The sequence below is a fragment of the Microtus oregoni genome, unplaced genomic scaffold, assembly GCF_018167655.1.
Source record: "Microtus oregoni isolate MIOR12 unplaced genomic scaffold, Mior012 000073F_001, whole genome shotgun sequence".
Taxonomy (NCBI): Eukaryota; Metazoa; Chordata; class Mammalia; order Rodentia; family Cricetidae; genus Microtus; species Microtus oregoni.
In genome coordinates, this window is record NW_024543981.1 from 1,859,443 (window position 1) to 1,876,847 (window position 17,405).

Consider the following 17,405-nt stretch of genomic DNA (forward strand, 5'->3'; position numbering starts at 1 on the left):
TCCCATTTCAATGTCTGTACTTTAAAGGACACTGAAAAGATTAAAGGTGAAGAGGGAAGGGACAATGAATAAAATATTTTGAGGGGGTTGAGGATTGAGCCCAACACCTTCTGAATGGATAGTTCTCTTCTACTGAGCGATATACTCTTACTGCAAAATATCTGGTAAATTAGAGGAAACCATTACATGTTCAATTTTTTGTATTGTCCTTAGTTGCACACCTCAAATTCAACCCTCATAATAGAATCTAATACAAATGATTTTATAGAATGCAACGGAAAAAGGAGGAAATTTAGGTCAACATAGTCTTATTGGTATGGGGCAGAAGTACAGAGACTTAAGGCAGGCATACCTGCAAAACTGGCAGTAGGGAAACCAAAGTTGAAAAACCCAAGTTCAAAACCATCCTGAAGTACACAGGAAAACCTATCTCAAAAGCAAAACAGTGAACTGGAGAGATGGCTCAGTCATTAAGAGCACTTACTGATCCTTCAGAGGACCCAAGTTTCATAGCCAGCACCCTCTTCTAGCAGATCACAACAGCCTGTAACCCTAGATCCAGGGGAAACAGTGTCCTCTGCAGGCCATCTACCCCCAAACATATGATAGGAATAAAAACAAACATTTAAAACCAAACAAATAAAAAAACCAGAGACTAATTATTATGCAAATGCCTTTATTTGAACTACTAAGTTGCTACCAAATTACATCACGTTTCAGAGTTAGAATAACATAATAATCTCGAGAACTATAGCAAAAAGCTTGACAAAGTAAGAGACATCAAGTCCGACATACATACTTTCTCTTTCTCATTACCACATCTTTGTTATAGGTGTTGAATTTAAAAATCTATTGTTCATTTGGCATTCTTTGCTTATTGAATCATCATCTAAATTCTGAGCTCACTTCCTCCTCCTAAGTGTCATGTTCAGCAGAATTTTAGATTGAAAGAGAGTTCTGTGATTAAATTTACAGACCAAAGAAGCAAGTGTCGAACTGACTCACGGAAGACAAAATATTCCATTTGATTTGAGCCTGGGTGTGAGGGGAAAATATAACCTTATGGTCCATTTTCCTCCATCTATAGTCTATGCTTATTTTCATATTTACTTGAAGCCCCTTAAAAACGTAGCAAATCAGCAGACTTGTTGACTGTAATCAAAATATTCTTAAATGTACAAAAAATAATCATGTAGAAAGAATACTGTAAAAAGATACTGATTTTAAGAATAAACGAATGAGAAAAGCTTCTATTACATTCCACACAGCCAGTTACTTCAGATTTTCAGCACTACAAAGTAAGCAAAGGACACTTCCTCTCCACATAGTATCTGACCACAGTTCTTCAGTAAGAACTGGTAGGTCTTGGAAAGCAAAATGGCAAGCTAATACTAGTCCTATCTACCCATGTAAGCAAGCCTCAAGAGATGGACATCCTAAGAGTGAAAAGATACACGGAGAGATAATACACAGTGACAGGAAATATCAAGGGCAGCATTCTAGGAGGAGAGGGCAGACGGTCTGTTGTGAGCATGTTCGGGTGTGCTCGAAGGAAAAGAGGAATTGCTTGTTACTAAAAGTCTTTCCAGAAGGCTGTCATGATGAGCTAGACTTGTTAATCAAAATTGAAAGTCCTTTAAATGACCACATATTCCTTAAGTCATGAGCACTTCACCTGGCAATAGCTGACTGGCTAATCATGCACCTGTGAGTAAGGTTGGTTCTATTCAGATTGGTTATTTTACACTCTCTTCATCCCCCTGCCCATCAAACATGCAAACACGGTCATGACCATCTTGGGTTTTACTTCCACAAGGTCTTCAGGGAGAGCATATACTCTGGCTCCGATCCTTCTAGCCATTGACACGGCATACCTAGATTTGGAAGAGACAAAAATCAAGATAAGAGTCTTCTTTGCCAAGGATACCTTTCAATTTTTTTTTAACCTTTGAATCTTTTAAAATGATTTTTTTTAAATTTTTGTTTTTATGGTGTTTTGTCTGCATGTATGTCTGTGTGAGGGTATTAGATCCCCTGAAACTGGAGTTACAGAAGTTGTGAGCTGCCCTGTAGGTACTGGGACCTAAGGCTAGGTCCTCTAGAAAAACAGTCAGTGTTCTTAATCACTGACCCAGGTCTCCAGCCCAAAGGACACTATCTATTTCCTCTTATACAATCTGGTGACTGGGATACAAAATTTCTATATTGAAAGTACAAATCAGGGAACTGGGCATGGTGGCACATGCTTATTACCCTAGCACTCTGGAAGCAAAGGCTGAGGTCCAAGGGTCGCTGTAAGTTTGAAAGTAGTCAGAACTACACGGTGAGACAGTGTTTCAAAAAAAAGAAAGTACCTATTAATAATTACACATTTGTTTTCTGTTTTATTTTTGTTTGGAACTGATTTTTGAACTTATACTAAATCAAAACATGAGATTTATTTATTTAATTTTATGCGTATGTGTGTTCTCTTCATGCAAGAATGGGCACCACATGTGTTCCTGGTGATTTAAGAGGTCAGAAGAGGGCATTAGATCTCCTGAAAGCAGAGTTATAGAGGTTTGTGAGCCACCATGTGGTTGCTGGGAACTGAACCCAGCAACTGTTAAGAATAGCAAGTACTCTTAACTGCTGAGCCTCCATCTTTCCAGCTTTAAGTTATACTAAGTTTTTACTGTCTACTATTTTGGACTTTATTTACTCATTTCTTCCAAATGTGGATGTGGAGTAAAAACAAAAGCTTTAAGCACTGATGTCATATAAAATGAAGTGTGTGTGTGTGTGTGTGTGTGTGTGTGTGTGTGTGTGTGTGTGTGTGCAATTACCCAGGATGAATGCACAATCAATTACAAAATTCTCTATTCCATGTAATGAGATAACAGATACTTTTCTTTGGTGAGTGTGATGCTGGGAATGGAACTCAGGGACTTTTTTATGCTACTTCCCAAACATTAAGTGCCTGAAGCAAAATTCAAATGCTAAGGTCAATGCACCAGGTACTTCCAGATACTGAAGCAAGAGCTAGATGTGAGGATCTGCATGCTACATAGAGAATTGTTGGGCCAAGGACAGACAAAGTATAAGATAAAATGACTAAAATGTGCAGCTAAGAGAACAGGCAGAATCAAACCTCAAATGATTCAGAAAGCATTTCCAATATGCTGCCACAGGAATCTTTATGGATATTAAAATACAACGTTTTCAGTATAAATACTTCTCAAAGAATAAAGAAATGATGTGCGTAATTTCCACGATTTTGAGGGTAGCATCTTTGCTCTCCTACAAAGCACTGCTGAGAACTGGTTATCAGCATGTATTGGTAGAGTTATCATGGGTCTCCTAGTAAACTAGGGCACAGTCTTGGTCTTTAGTGAAGAAGGGAAGAAATGGTGGAAAGACCTACATATTGCTATAATGTAAGAAACTTCCAAGACTCAGGCTTCTAGTAAGGGATAGCAAGTGAGCCCTGCTGATTTGGGGACTGAAGAGTGTTTGACTCATAGTAATAACAGAGGCATAATTGGATAATATGTTTAAATAAATTAAAAGATATAGACAAACTCTCTAAAGTATGGTCAGCCATCCTTTTAAGTGTTGTCTTTGCCTTGTTTGAAGTTCATACATATTTGCATTAAATTGTCCCAATAATCCCCTAAAGCAGGTGTTTAAAATCTTGAAGGTCAGACACATTGCTAATTTCCTTTTGTCTATTTGTTGATTATTTGTTTCTTGACAGTGTCACACTGTGTAGCCCAGGTTGTTGTTGAAATCATCATCTTCCTGCCTCAGACGGCAGAGTGCATAGATTAGTGCTATATGTCATTACACCCAACATACATGGTTCTTAAAATGGGGTGGGTGGGGTCTAAGGATGGAGCCCAGTGCCTCATTCATTCATCCCAAGCCCTATACCACTCAGCTACACCCCATCCTTTCTTGTGTGTTTTCCTATTTTGAGACTGAGTCTTGCTATTTTGCCTAGGTTGGCTGAGAATCTGCCCTTTTCTTGCCTTACCCTCCAGAGTAGTTGGACTTCTAGGCTTGTATCACAATGTCTTGTTTCTTAATTTGTTTTTATACATTTAAATCTTAAAGATTGTACTTATTTATTTGTGTGTGCCTGTGTATATGGGATGCGTACTTATGGTGTATGCATGGAAGGTAGGGAACAACTTGTAGGAGTCAGTTCTTTGTTTGTACCATGTGGGTACTGGGGATCAGATATTGTAGTAAGAGCATTTACCTGCTGATCCGTGTTGGTGACACTTATAATTTTTCTTAAATTAATTTTAAACCTTTGAACCCTGTAAAATAAAAGTTTTCTTCATCTTTTTTTTGTGATGAACTTGAAGCTTAAAGATGTTTCCCTTATGGGCTAGAGAGATGGCTCATTGACTGTTCTTCCAGAGAACCCAGGTTAAATTCCAAGTACCTATATGATGACTCAAAACAATCTGGAAATCCAGTTTCAGAGGATAAGGCACAGTCTTGTGGCCTATTCAGGCAACAGGCACACAAGTGGTACACAGGCATAACTGTAGGCAAAACACTCCCACACATAAAATAACAATATAGGTGGAAAATAATATTTTTCCTCACAGAAATAAGATCACACCATATTTGTATTTTTGTGTTTGACATTCATCTCCATAGTCACCCACGCTGTTGCAAATGATAGAACTGCATTCATATAGAGGCTATATAGGTTTCATTGTCTTGTGTGGGCTCCATAAAGTTATTCTTACTAAAGGACAGAGGCTTGGGTATTTATGTAAAGGGGTAAAATGAGGAGATGTTGGTGACAGGGATATATAATTGGTGGTAAATAGTGAAGAGATGAAATGGTCAAGAATAGGCAAGCACAGCTAGAAGCTAAGTTGTTTGTTGCGTGCTCACGAGTAGAGTGCAGTGACAATGAGGAGTGATGCTCAGGAAGGTTCTGTTACTATTTGTTAAGTGTTCTAAAATTGATTGTGGTGATTGATGAAACAGTGTGAACAAGGTCAAAACCATTAGATACTGTACTTAAATGAGTGAATTGTATGTCTGTGAACGGGATCTCAATAAAGCCATTCAAAGTAAAGAGATCTTTTCCAGATGCCATCACTATCCAGGGAAAGAACCCAAATTAGAGTGGATTTCCTGGCTATAATACCAGTGTTCTTTGTACGACATGGAGCAACTGCCCTTACTTGGCATTATTGTGCTTGTCATCTTCAGTAAGATTCCCGCTCTTAACAAGGTCATAATTAATGCAGCCTGGCTGGATGGCATCAATTAAATCCACAACTGCCAAACTGGAGCTGATCGTCTTGTCCTATTAAAAAAAGGGAACAAAAAGTCTAAGAATTTCACTACTTACAAATTATGTGCTCTTGATGTAAGCCTGGGCAAGGGAAGAAAAATATTGGCATAGCTTAAAAATAATTCTTACAAACAAACCCAAAGATATCCTTAAAATAATTGCTATTATCTAGCAAATATAATGTAGAATGATCAGTATACTGACCTTAAAACTCTGAATGGAAGTTGACTTTCCAGCTTCACTCAGTGTTCGGTTCACCCAGTTTACAATGATGTCATCATTCGCTTTCTGACCTTCTCCAAGATCTTCCAGAACATTAAGGGTGTATCTAAGGGAATCAGCAAAGAAAGTCAATCTATTTGAAGAAGAAAAACGCAAGCAACAGAGAAATGTCTCATGTACACTTTTATCATGAAGAGTTCTTGGGGGCTGGCAAGATGGCTTATTGGGTAAAGCAACTTGATGCCTGTGTCTGACATCCTGAATTTCATTCCCAGGTCCTACAGTGGGTGGCGAAAGGTAATTCTCAACAGTTAATCTCTGACCTTCATCTGAGCTGGTATGAGCCATGCTCTACTCACTTACACACATGTGCCTCATACCCTGTGCTTTGGCTGATACCTACGCAGAATGAATGCTTTGGCTGTTATTTTTAAGAGATGTTCATTTTCCAAGTGGATGGGAAGACTATAAGGGCCAGAACTCAGAAAAGAGTGCTGTGAAACAGCATCATCTGGACCTGCTGCACTTAGAACTCAACAGTGGCTGTGGTTGCCTGCAAAAGCCCCATACAGGATCATTGGCAGTTTATGCCACTGGGTGATAGGCAATATTTTATCATGAAGTGTAACCCTAATAGTATCCTATTAGTATCCTATTAGTATATTATAACCCTAATGGTATCCCATGCTCCAAATGGATTGTCCCACACTGTATATATGGGCAGCATTAATTGAACTCAGTGGGCTATTTTTAAAAAGCATTAAAGTAGGAAGGGGAAGTGGAGGAAATCCAGCAGGAGTTTGAAGGGCTAGAAGTGGGGTTGGATATTATTAGGGCTCATTGCATACATATATGAAATTCTCAAAGGATTATTAAAAATATACTAAAATAAAGGACTCTTCAATTTCTTAAAAATTATAGTTATTATATGCATGTGGATACATGTATACCATAGTATACCTATGGAAGTCAGAGAACCATTTGCAGGAGATGTTTCTGTTCCTTCACCATGTGAGTTCCAGGGACAGAACTCAGGTCATCAAAGGCCTTTAACCAGTGAGCCATCCTGCTGGCCCAGATCTTCATTTTCAATTGGATACATATAAATGTTCCTATTTCTTCTTATACTTTTTGGGAGGGGGTTGTTCCTTTGGGGCAATTTTTCACTCTATAGTTCAGGATGTCCTACAATTCTCTATGTAGCCCAAGCTGGCCTCCAACTTGTCATCCCCCTCCTCAGACTCCTAGATGCTGAGATTTCAAGTATGAGTCACCATTCTGGGCTTCTGACAACTTATTTGTTTTGGTGGTCTGAAAACAGCCTCCATGCAGGCTAAGTATATCCTGGACCACTGAGCTAGAGTCATACCCCAAATGACATTTTTGTTTGTTTGTTTTAGATTTTTGAGACAGGGTCTCTTTGGGTAGCATAGGAGCCTGTCCTGGAACTTACTCTGTAGACCAGGCTAGCCTTGAACTTACAGAGTTATGTCTGCCTCTGTCTCCTGAGAGCTGGAGTTAAAGGCTGTGCGTCACCACTGCCCGGCTCATCTGACAATTTTCTTGAGTGACCCTGCATCAGACTGAACTCTACACAGCAGACTTCTCTGAAAGATTGGCAACAACTACAGTTCTATCTAACTCACAAGGAGGTATTTCCCAGTAAAGATCCAACATATACTCACAGAAAACTCATTTCAGAGCCTAAGTACAATGAGCTCAGAAATGTATTTCATGAACTAAATGATTAATTTAAATCTGTGAAAACATACTAAGGGTGAATTCACAGACCCGTATTACTATGAAGCTTTATGGCTAACACTGTACACAATACCTTCTCATCAGCTGCCAGACTAAAGCCAAGGTTAAAGTTGGGTTCCCATCATTCAAGTCTTGTCCTCCAATGCCAACCAGGGAGAATTTAGCTGGATGCTTCCCTAATTCAACTGCGTAGTTGCAGTTTTCTAACTGCAAATGTTTAAAAAGAAAGGAATGGTTAAAGATTGTCATTTGTTCAACCTACATATGCTCTGTCTCCCACCCCTCTGTGAGTAAGCGCACAGTGTATGGATATGTGCGTGCATGTGCATGTGTGTTGTGTAATGGCAGGAATCTGTTCAAAGTCAAGATGCAGTTCCTATCCTCAAGAAGCAGCTTATGGTCAAGAGGTTTTGAAGCAAAAGAAAGAAATGAAGAAAATTCCAGATGTGCTACCTTTTTCATGTTGGCTCCCAGCTTTGGGTATGGAGGCTTGTTAACTTTACTCCAGTCCACAGGAACTTTAATTCGTTCATAAAGCTGTAAGATGACCAGGGCATCTTGCAGGTCACTAACAATTCAAAACATAACTTCATCAATAATTGTAAGGAGTAACACGGATCAAAGAAAATCTATAAAGTCACAATACCCATGACTCATACTTTTCTCAATCAGTAAATGCAATGAACAAAACTAATAGTAGGTAATGAATGGCAGAAGGTAGGAAAATAGTGAAGAAAGAGAATCCAGTTAGGATACACACCATTGAATATCAGCAAAAACAGTCTAGCCAGGAAGCTAAAGGCCTGAAGGAATCATGGGTAGTTGGCTATAACTATTCCCAGACTGTTTAAGAAACCCAAAGTACCTGTTCCCTAAGGTACCATCAAGAAATTTATATATTCTATTTCTTACAGTCAATGATCATGCAAAGAAAAAATTTGGACTTTCATGCATTAGGAAAATAACAATTGAAATCACTAATATGAAATATTAATATGCAATATGAATAGTTGCTACAAATGAACATGCAGAAAAATTTCAGAATTGTCATTATTTATGCTAAATCCATTCATGATGTTCATAACTTCATAATAGCAGTAGGGTAGCTTACGCATAGAGATGGTTTACATGAGGATTAACACCAAGAGAGTTCATCCAGTTACGAAAAGTTCTTTCTTCACGAGTTTCTCCTATTAAAACATCCACAAAAATGCATTCAGTCATTAAATGTCTTCTATATAAACAGAGAGGACCAGTGCATATATTCATTTATTTTATGTGCTTTATTCTGATCTAATAATTACCATATGATAGTATGTCACTGTGACTATGGATAACTGAAATACACTTACTAAAACATAGGTTAAATTCAGCATGTAGTCGTTATCTTTCTGGTGGGTTTAAAAAGATGATCTAGTTAGACTCGGGACTCATGTCTATAATCTCAGTCTTTATGAGGCTGAAGAAAGACGATCGCTAGGAGTTCGAGGCCAATCTTAGACTATGTAGTGTGTTTCAGACCAGTTTCCACTCTAGGATAAGATACTGTCTCACAACCACTTGCAGGGCTCTGGGGAATGTAACTAAGTTTGTAGAGTGCTTGCCTAGGGTGCATGACTGTAACACTCTTAAAACTGCAGATAATACCTGTAATCCCAGCACTTGGAGGCAGGAGAATCAGAAACTGAGGGCCATTCTTTATGACATAGTGAGTTCGATGTCAGCCTGAGATACATGGAATGCTTGACTCAAAATAGATGACTAGGTTAAAAAACTCAAACAAACAAAAGACTCTTTTCTCCTAATAAATAAATGTGGGGGTTAATAAAACTCAAACCTGCCTTACCCCCCCCCAAAAAAAAGATATATCAGTAAAAACTGAAACGAAACATTTGCTTACTAACTAGTCTCATGATAGTACCCTGGATTTTTATTTTCTTTTTTAGTCTTGGCTGCGCTAGACAAGAGTGCTGGCACTGAGCCACACTAACAATTTTATTTGCAAATTTTATTTCTGTCACCATCTCTATCCGGCAGTTTCCAGTTCTCATTCAGCCCTGCATTTGCTTTTAGCAGATTCTCGCAAAAGCCAAATGGACAAAGCAACTCACAGGGTTGGCATCGCAGCATTTAGCTTAGGCCTCTGGGTTTTTATGCCACAGACTGCACATTAGAGTTACAGAAAACTTTTACATTACCTTCTAGTAGAGTCCAGTCAATGTCCTGGTTTTCAGGCTTAGTAAGCGCTGGGTATTTATTAAAGAGGTTAGCTACAAAAGCTAAGTTCAGTTTGGGGTTTCCGCTGACAACATCAGCAGGGGTAACGAACTGTCTGCAACCCAATTTATCTGCTTGTTGAAGCATACTTTCCGCTCTCTTCAAGTCATCTGTTTCCTGTTTAAGCAAAAGAAGACATCTTTGAAAGGCCATCCGAAAATATATATAAATTGCCCCTATAATCATAGGCTGGGAAATGGATTGTACTTTCCTTCAGTTAACACATGGTACTTTTTATATAATCATTTGTAAATGTAAAACCAGGAGGCACAGGTTTTGTAGTACCTTTAATTTCCCCAAGATGGCGCCAGAACACATATCTAAAGAATGAATAAAGCACTTACTTCACTGGGATTATTTCTCATGCCAAAATGCAGAGGGGGGAAAAAGCTGTTACTCATTTTTTCAGCCATAATTCTTTGAAGATTCAATTTTAAATATGTGTAGTTTCAGAAAAACCTTTTTTTTAAAAAAAAAAAATCTCTTCCAACCCTATATGTCTGAACATGCAGAATTCCTGGATGCAGGTTGAAGTGAGTGTTGGGAAGATCACTATGGTCTCACCAAGAGTAGCAAACACTCTTAACAGCTGATCCATCTCTCCAGGCCCTTACTTTTTACTTAAAGAAACATATCTGAAAAAACAAGCAAGCACACCCTTGGAGTTGAAAGGGATGTTTGGGCTGGGCAGTGGTGGTGCATGCCTTTAATCCCAACATTTCAAAGGCAGAGGCAGGAGTTGTCTCTGTAACTTTAACTTCAGTTTTGTCTATAGAGCAAGTTCCAGCACAGCCAAGGATACACAAAGACACTCTATTTTGAAAAAACAACAACAACAACAAGAACAAAAACAACAACAATAAAGTAAATAAAAACTAAAAGAGGGAGCAGGCGTTTGAAGCAGTGGAAGACAGCAGCATGGAGGTGGGAAGAGAGGTTTATAGGGGTAGATTGAAAGAAATGGGCAATATTTTGTAAGAATTTACATCTAAGAAGATCAATTTAGCCCAAATTCTAGAGCCAGTGGCGAATCCCGGATGGCTATTCGGGCAAGACACAAAAGAATGTAGTAGGAAAAATCAAATAGGGAGGATTTGCTGGTGTGATGGCTCACCTTAACTGTCAGCATGACTTAGAGTGACCTAGGAGACACACCTCTGAGCATGCCTGTAATTGTATTTCCAGAGAGGGCAGGATACCCCAAATAGTTCCCCATAATGAACAGACTGGCCTTTAATCCTATGCATGGTGAATAAACCAGAGTATGTATTTCTCCATACTCGCTTTAAAAGTGTTACATCATTCACAAAATCCAGTACCGCCATAATTATGGAACTCACAAATGATCTAAATCAATCAGGATACTTTGTCTCTTGTGAGTCACATGTACCACATTCTTTAAAAAAAATTCTTAAAAGCATCAACACCACTATATGAAGGTACATAGAAATTTTGAACAAAATTATTTGGGTGTGGCACTTGCATTTAATCCCAGCAGTCAGAGGCAGGTGGACCTCTATGAGTCTGCCAGTCTGCTCTACATAGCAAGTTCTACGCCAGGTAGGGCTACATAGCAAGAGCTTGTCTCAACAAAACCAAAGAAAACAAGAAACAGACAACATTAGTATAGGACTGTAGAATTTAAAAGAATACCCATACTTACATTGAAACCTGACATGTTGATATCTATCCGTGGTTCACCTTCCTTTTGTCCTTTTGGTGCAATTTGGTTGAGCAGATGGAAATAGGCTTTGGAGTCCTACAAAAGAGTTGAAGATATCAGTGTGATCACGTGTGCAGAGAGGAACTGCATCTTACTGTCCTGTGGTGACAAGGACATTTGGATCACTTTTATGTGTGTCTGTGTGTGTGTGTGTATGTGTGTGTGTGTGTGTGTGTGAAAATAGATAGCATTCTTCTCTGTCTTCTTATTTGAGAGATCTTTACCAAGAAAAGTCCATCTGTCTTGAATTTGATTTTGTTAAAGCTTTCCAATGTATTGATGTCATCAACACAATAAAGCTAGTGCATGTTTCTGTACCTTCACTGAATTACTGAAGTCAAGAAGCTTGACAGATAATACAAGCATAAAATAGAAGAGCAGAAATCCCGGAAGCATAGGGAAAGAGAAAATAAACACATTATATCACTACAAAGCACAATAAATATCAACCTCTAGAGACAACATCTGCGTTGTTAATTATATATTTAATTAAAAGTAGAACTGAAGGTCTTAAAAGAGATACAAATATGGTTGGTAAAATAACATTTAACCTTTTAGGATCAGAATACATGTAGCAAAACAAATTCATTTCTCCCCGTCTCCCACTGAGCCAGGTACTGAGGTTAAGGCCTCACATGACCAACAAATACAGTAATTTTTTTTTGCTTTTCAAAAACATTAAAAAAGAGATTTCCACTGAATATGCACATTGGTATATGCCTGTATATATTCTTTAGGAAGATGCAGGAAAATTGCAAAATTTGAAGCCAGCCTGGCTGACACAGTGAGCTGCAGCTCCACCAGGAATACAAAGTGAAATCATATCTGAAAGAAAGCAAACTGGACTCAGTTACTAGAGGGCTTGCCTGGCATGTGTAAAACCCTAGGTTTAATTCTGAATCCCCCACAAAACTGAGTGTGGCAACTCATATCATCCTCAACTACATAGCTGACCTGAGGCCTGCCTGGGCTACAGAGGACCTTGCTTCAAACAACAAACACAAAACAAACAACAAAACCAAGAAAAATAGAATCATATAGCTATGGTGGCATGTGTCTGTATGGCAGCACTCAAGAAGTAGAAACAGAATTGCAGTAAATTTGAGGCCAGCCTTGTCTACAACAGTGATGCCCAGTACAACCTGTGCTACACAGCAAGAGTCTTTCTCAAAACACAAGAGGCAGCAAGGCTTGGTGACACCGTATAATTTTTGCTTTGTTAAAAAGGAATAAAACCTCATGAGTCATTACAACTCCCTGAATGCTGGTGCTTTGCTTAGTTACCTTGATGTCAGCACTGAAGTTGTTGATCTTTTGCCAGCCTGAGTTTTCCAGATGAAAGTTGGCCCATCTCAGCAGAAGCTCTTCTGGAGACAATTTCATAAGCTCCTCCAAAGTCTCACCATCTCGAAGCAAAGCCGCCAGAGCTTGTAGACATAAACCCTTCAGTCATTATGTGAAGTGCTAGTGGCCATGCTCCCCCCGCCCCCGCTTTCTCTCTCTCTGAGTTTTACTTTGAGACAAACCCATGTCAGCCTCAATCTCATGATCTCACTGCCCCAAACGCTGGGATTACAGGCAGAGAGCAGCATACTTAGTTTCACACAGTCTTTTGACGCTCTGTTCGGTGGTAACATAGATGTAAGTTCTACTACAACTGATTTCTAGCTTTGAGACACCCAGAATCTGTGCTGAGGAGATGGGCTCAATCAGCAAAGAAGCTTCTGTGAAAACACACAGGGGCCCGGAGTTCAATTGCTAGCACCTATGTGAAAAAGTCAAGTATGGCGGCCTAAGTCTATACTCTTAGAACTGCAGAAATGGAAGTAGGGGCTCCTCTGGGGCTTGCTGCCCAGCAGTCTAGCCAAACTGGTGAGCTCCAGATTCAGTGATAGACCTTGTGCTGGGACTGGAGAGAGGAACTTGCTGGTAGATTGCTTGCTGTGCAAGTATGAGGACCAGAGCTTGGATTCCACAACACTGGAGAAAGCTGGCGGCAGTGGTGTGCACCTGTAATCCCACTGTTGGGGAGGTGGAGACAGAAGGATCCCTGGGGCTTGCTACCAAATTGGTAAGCTGGAGGTTCAGTGAAAGCTCTGTCTCAAAAACCACAGTGGAGAGTGCTTTAGGAAGGCACTCTATGTTGATTTCTGGCCTCCACTCACAAAGGCATACACACTTGTAAATCACATGTCCTCCTCCCCATAAACCCATATACTCACATGTTCTCACCCACATGACCCCCCACACACAGAAAAAAGCCCTAGGTGGAGAGAGGCTGAGGTAGACACCAGAGTCAATCTCTGCGTTGCTGCATCTTTATAGTAAAATCAAATATGAACTGTCATGCATATGTTCGCAACAGCTAAAAAACAGGTGTACGGGTTGTTTTCCTGAACAGCTCTGTGTTTGCACTAGTTAACATGTTCTCACTTCAGCTAAATGCAAGAGAAAGAGGAAAAAAAATCACTCATAAATATCTTTCAAAATAACAACTGGGTTCCATTACCTTCATTCCTGCTTAATTCAATGTCAGCGAACAAGCCAATCTTAATAATCTGCCAGAGCAGTCCCAAAACCAGATGAGGTTTCCCCGCCCGCAAATCTTCTGCACCAATGTTCACAACGTGACACCCAATGGCAGAAGCGGAGTTCAGTGCCAAGTTCAAGTTTTCCTGCAAGACAGCCAAATTATACACTTCTTGACCTTTCTTCCCCCACCCAGTCTACTTTTGCCTTCACTGAAAATAACACTAAGAAATCAATACGAGGTATTAGTTCCATCCACCCCAACATTCACAGCAAACAGAATTCTGCATTAAAAAGCAAAGCAGCAAATCTCCGCCTTGTTCCTATTATTTTTGTAGAATTCTACAGAAAGTGGACTTATATATATTTTTTTGGTCGCCTTGAATTCTGCTTATTTTAAAGTAAAAAGTCAAGTAACCAAAGTAAATCTATCCACGTGACTAGTGTCACGTTTCTAAAATTGCCTAAATGTGAGTCCAGCAGCACATGGCACACAACCTGCACATCTCAAGGGACAGTCCTGCCCCAAGGAATGCTGCTATACTAATCTACTACTCACTAGCTGGAAAATGAAAAATGCTCCACCCCTTCAGCATACGAGCTAAGTAATAGCTTATGTCATTTTGTTTATTTCGGCAATATCATAACACAATAGGTAATAATAAAAGGAACATAGGGCTTTAAGTTCAATGAGGATCTGTGCCTCCATGAACTTCAGCAAGTTCTCCAAGCCTTTCTGAGTCCCAGCTTGTTGTATAAAATATCCAGGATCATTCCCCACTCAGAGCTGCTCTTGCGTATTAAAGTAGAGCAGATAGAACACAGAAGATATGGCCTCTATTTCAAACCATGGTATCACGGAGGAGGACACAGGGAATGTGGCAGACCTGAATGATGAAGGGCGTAAGTTTTTTCTTGTTGATTGCTCTCTCATCAATTGTATCAGGAACTGAAAGGTTGATCATTTTGCTGAAATGAACAAACAAAAGTTGATCTACTTTTAGAGTCTCTAAAGTTAAGAGAAGTAGTTCGCTTTTTAGAGTGCTTAACTAGCATCCATGAGGCCGTGGGTTTGATCCTCCAGAACCACATAATTGGGATATGGAGAAGCTTTGATTCCCAGCACTGGAGTATGGAAGCAGAAGAATCAGGAGTTCAAGGTCATGTGTAGACTACCTAGCAAGTTGGAGGCTAGCTTGAGACACAGGAGATCCTGTCTCAAACAACAACAGTTTGTAAATCTTCACCATTGTTAAAGTTTATTATAAAATACCCCTCATTCAGTCTTAAAAATACAGTAGATTTGGAACTGAAGAGATAGTTAAGATTACTTACTACTCTTGCAGAGGTTTGCTTCCTAGCACCCACACTGCTCACACCTGCCTGTAAGTGCAGATTCAGGGGATCCTATGCCCTATGCCCTCTTTTGACCTCCACAGGTATCTTTACACTTTTCGTACACATAAACGCATGTAGGCACACACATAATAAAAATAATACAAAATGTAATAGATGACTTCCATCATGTTCACCACAAGAAACTACATGTGTCCAAAATGCATATTACATACATAATGACATACTGGGGCATCCTAGTTAGAATAAACATTTTATTCATATTTCATATACACATATGCATATACACACATACAAGATATACAACTTGAATATAAATTCTGCTTTTTGTTGTGCTAATGTTGTTTTGTTGCTTCTCTTCTTTCTTTCTCTTTTTATTTTTTTCTTTTGAGACAGGACCTTGCTATACTTCCCTGGCTATCCTGGAACTCACTATGTAGTTCACCAGGCTGGCCTCAAACTCACAGACATCTCTCTATCCACACCTTGAGTGCTGGGATTACAGGCATATGCCACCACGCCCAATGTAGTGCCAAGTTTGGAAACCAAGGCCATGAACATATTAGGCATACACTGTGCCACTGAAGGCAATTTTATGCAGTATTTTGGGAGCACCTATGCTTTGACTATCATTTGTCACCTAAGGCCAGCTGTGGAGTGTTCCACTGTGGCATCATTATCAGAACTTGAAAAGTTTCCGATATTCCTGTAACTAACCTTTAACCCTTGCTCCTGTAAGTAAGCCTGATGAAACTCACTGGGTCACTAAAAAAAAAAAAATAAGATAAGAAAGTAGAAGGGGGTGAGATGGGAAGCAGAAGGGAATCAGTAGGAGTGGGAAGGGGATAGGATAGGAAAGGACAATATTTAGGAATATGATCAAAATTGATTGCATATATACTATATGTATATGAAAAGTTCATAATGAAACCCAGTATCATGTATAATTAGCATATGCTAATAAACATAACAAAAATAACACAAAAGTTTGAGATTTGGGTTTTTGCATTAGGGATGCTCAAATTGTATATGATACTATGAAGCTCACAGTGGAAACTGAAATGTAAAGGATTTGACTATCTACACTCCAGCCACAGGGTTACTGAGGGGGAGGGCTTGCACAATAACCCAATATTTGGCCAGGCCATGGTGGTGCATGCCTTTAATTCCAGCAGAGGTAGGGGGCAGAGGCAGGCAGATCTCTGTGAGACCAGCCTGATGTATAAAGCTAGTTCTAGGATGGCCAAGGCTATACAAAGAAATCCTGTCTTGAACAACCAAAAAGAAAAGAAAAAGAAACCCAAAATTTATTATGGAGCATATTTTAGATCACTGTGGAAAACTGTCTCTGAGACCAGGAACCGTAATGGACAATGTTGATAATCTTACATCATTTTTGCCAAGATACTGCTGGCTCTGGGGCAGCCACAGGGACAAAAGCGTTTTTTGTTTTTTTTTTTGTTTTGTTTTGTTTTGTTTTGTTTTTCCAGAATTAGGGCACTGAAGAATGAGAACTGAAAGCTAGCCTCTTTTTTCCCTTTGGAAGCCAAGGTATTTCAGAATAAATAGATACTGACATACTTAAGTTTGACAAAGTGGCAATGTCCTGTTTGCTCAGTGATGAGGAGAAATAGGAGGCTGAGAGTTCTAGCTTATAAAGACGTCTCTACATTACAGCTGATTTTTACTTTTACAGACAGCTTTAGATATTGAATGAAAAAGACAAAACCTGGGTAATTGTCCTCTCTCCTTTCCGGACATCAAACAGGCAAGCATACATAACCAAATACATTCATTCTGTGGAGGTTATCTTTGGAAATCTGGAGACAAAACTAACTCGCATCTTACCAGAGCACAATTCCATCACCAACTGCTTTGAACAGGTCATCAGTATTTGGGTTCATGGGTATAACATGTCTGCAATCAGGATCGTTTTCCAAAGCTTTGTTTATCCAGTTCACAAAAGCATATTTTTCTTCCTCTAAAATTACATTAAGTAACAATAAATCAGTTCACACTGTTAATTAACTCTCTGTTAATCATTTGGCCCCCAAACCTACGACTGCTGTATAGTTCTGCTATCAAATACCACAAATATGTGGCCATACTCTTAGGACACTTGGAAGCAACGCAGTGGCTATTAGGAATCATTACAAAATTAGTGAGAACAAAAGAACAGGCTCAACAACCCTTAGGGAAGTTACAAAATATCCAGGACTTTATTAAAATATT

The 17,405-nt window shown here is 39.3% G+C and overlaps 1 protein-coding gene across 3 annotated transcripts in view; it reads right to left on the reverse strand.

Annotated features, from left to right (window-relative positions):
- Positions 1 to 659: 659 nt before the first annotated feature.
- Positions 660 to 17,405, reverse strand: part of Pls3 (plastin 3) — a 98,657-nt gene continuing 81,911 nt past the window's right edge. For 2 of the 3 annotated variants that reach the window (XM_041642198.1, XM_041642199.1), the window contains exons 5-17: positions 17,022 to 17,154; positions 14,705 to 14,786; positions 13,798 to 13,963; positions 12,573 to 12,715; positions 11,607 to 11,633; positions 11,229 to 11,324; positions 9,487 to 9,682; positions 8,400 to 8,478; positions 7,742 to 7,856; positions 7,362 to 7,495; positions 5,510 to 5,633; positions 5,193 to 5,317; positions 660 to 1,874 (exon numbers count right to left, since the gene is read on the reverse strand). In XM_041642198.1, coding sequence (XP_041498132.1) covers positions 1,742 to 1,874; positions 5,193 to 5,317; positions 5,510 to 5,633; positions 7,362 to 7,495; positions 7,742 to 7,856; positions 8,400 to 8,478; positions 9,487 to 9,682; positions 11,229 to 11,324; positions 11,607 to 11,633; positions 12,573 to 12,715; positions 13,798 to 13,963; positions 14,705 to 14,786; positions 17,022 to 17,154 — 1,553 coding nt within the window. In that variant the 3' untranslated portion in view covers positions 660 to 1,741. The remainder of the gene's footprint in view (positions 1,875 to 5,192; positions 5,318 to 5,509; positions 5,634 to 7,361; positions 7,496 to 7,741; positions 7,857 to 8,399; positions 8,479 to 9,486; positions 9,683 to 11,228; positions 11,325 to 11,606; positions 11,634 to 12,572; positions 12,716 to 13,797; positions 13,964 to 14,704; positions 14,787 to 17,021; positions 17,155 to 17,405) is intronic. The other variant, XM_041642201.1, reaches the window with a different exon arrangement.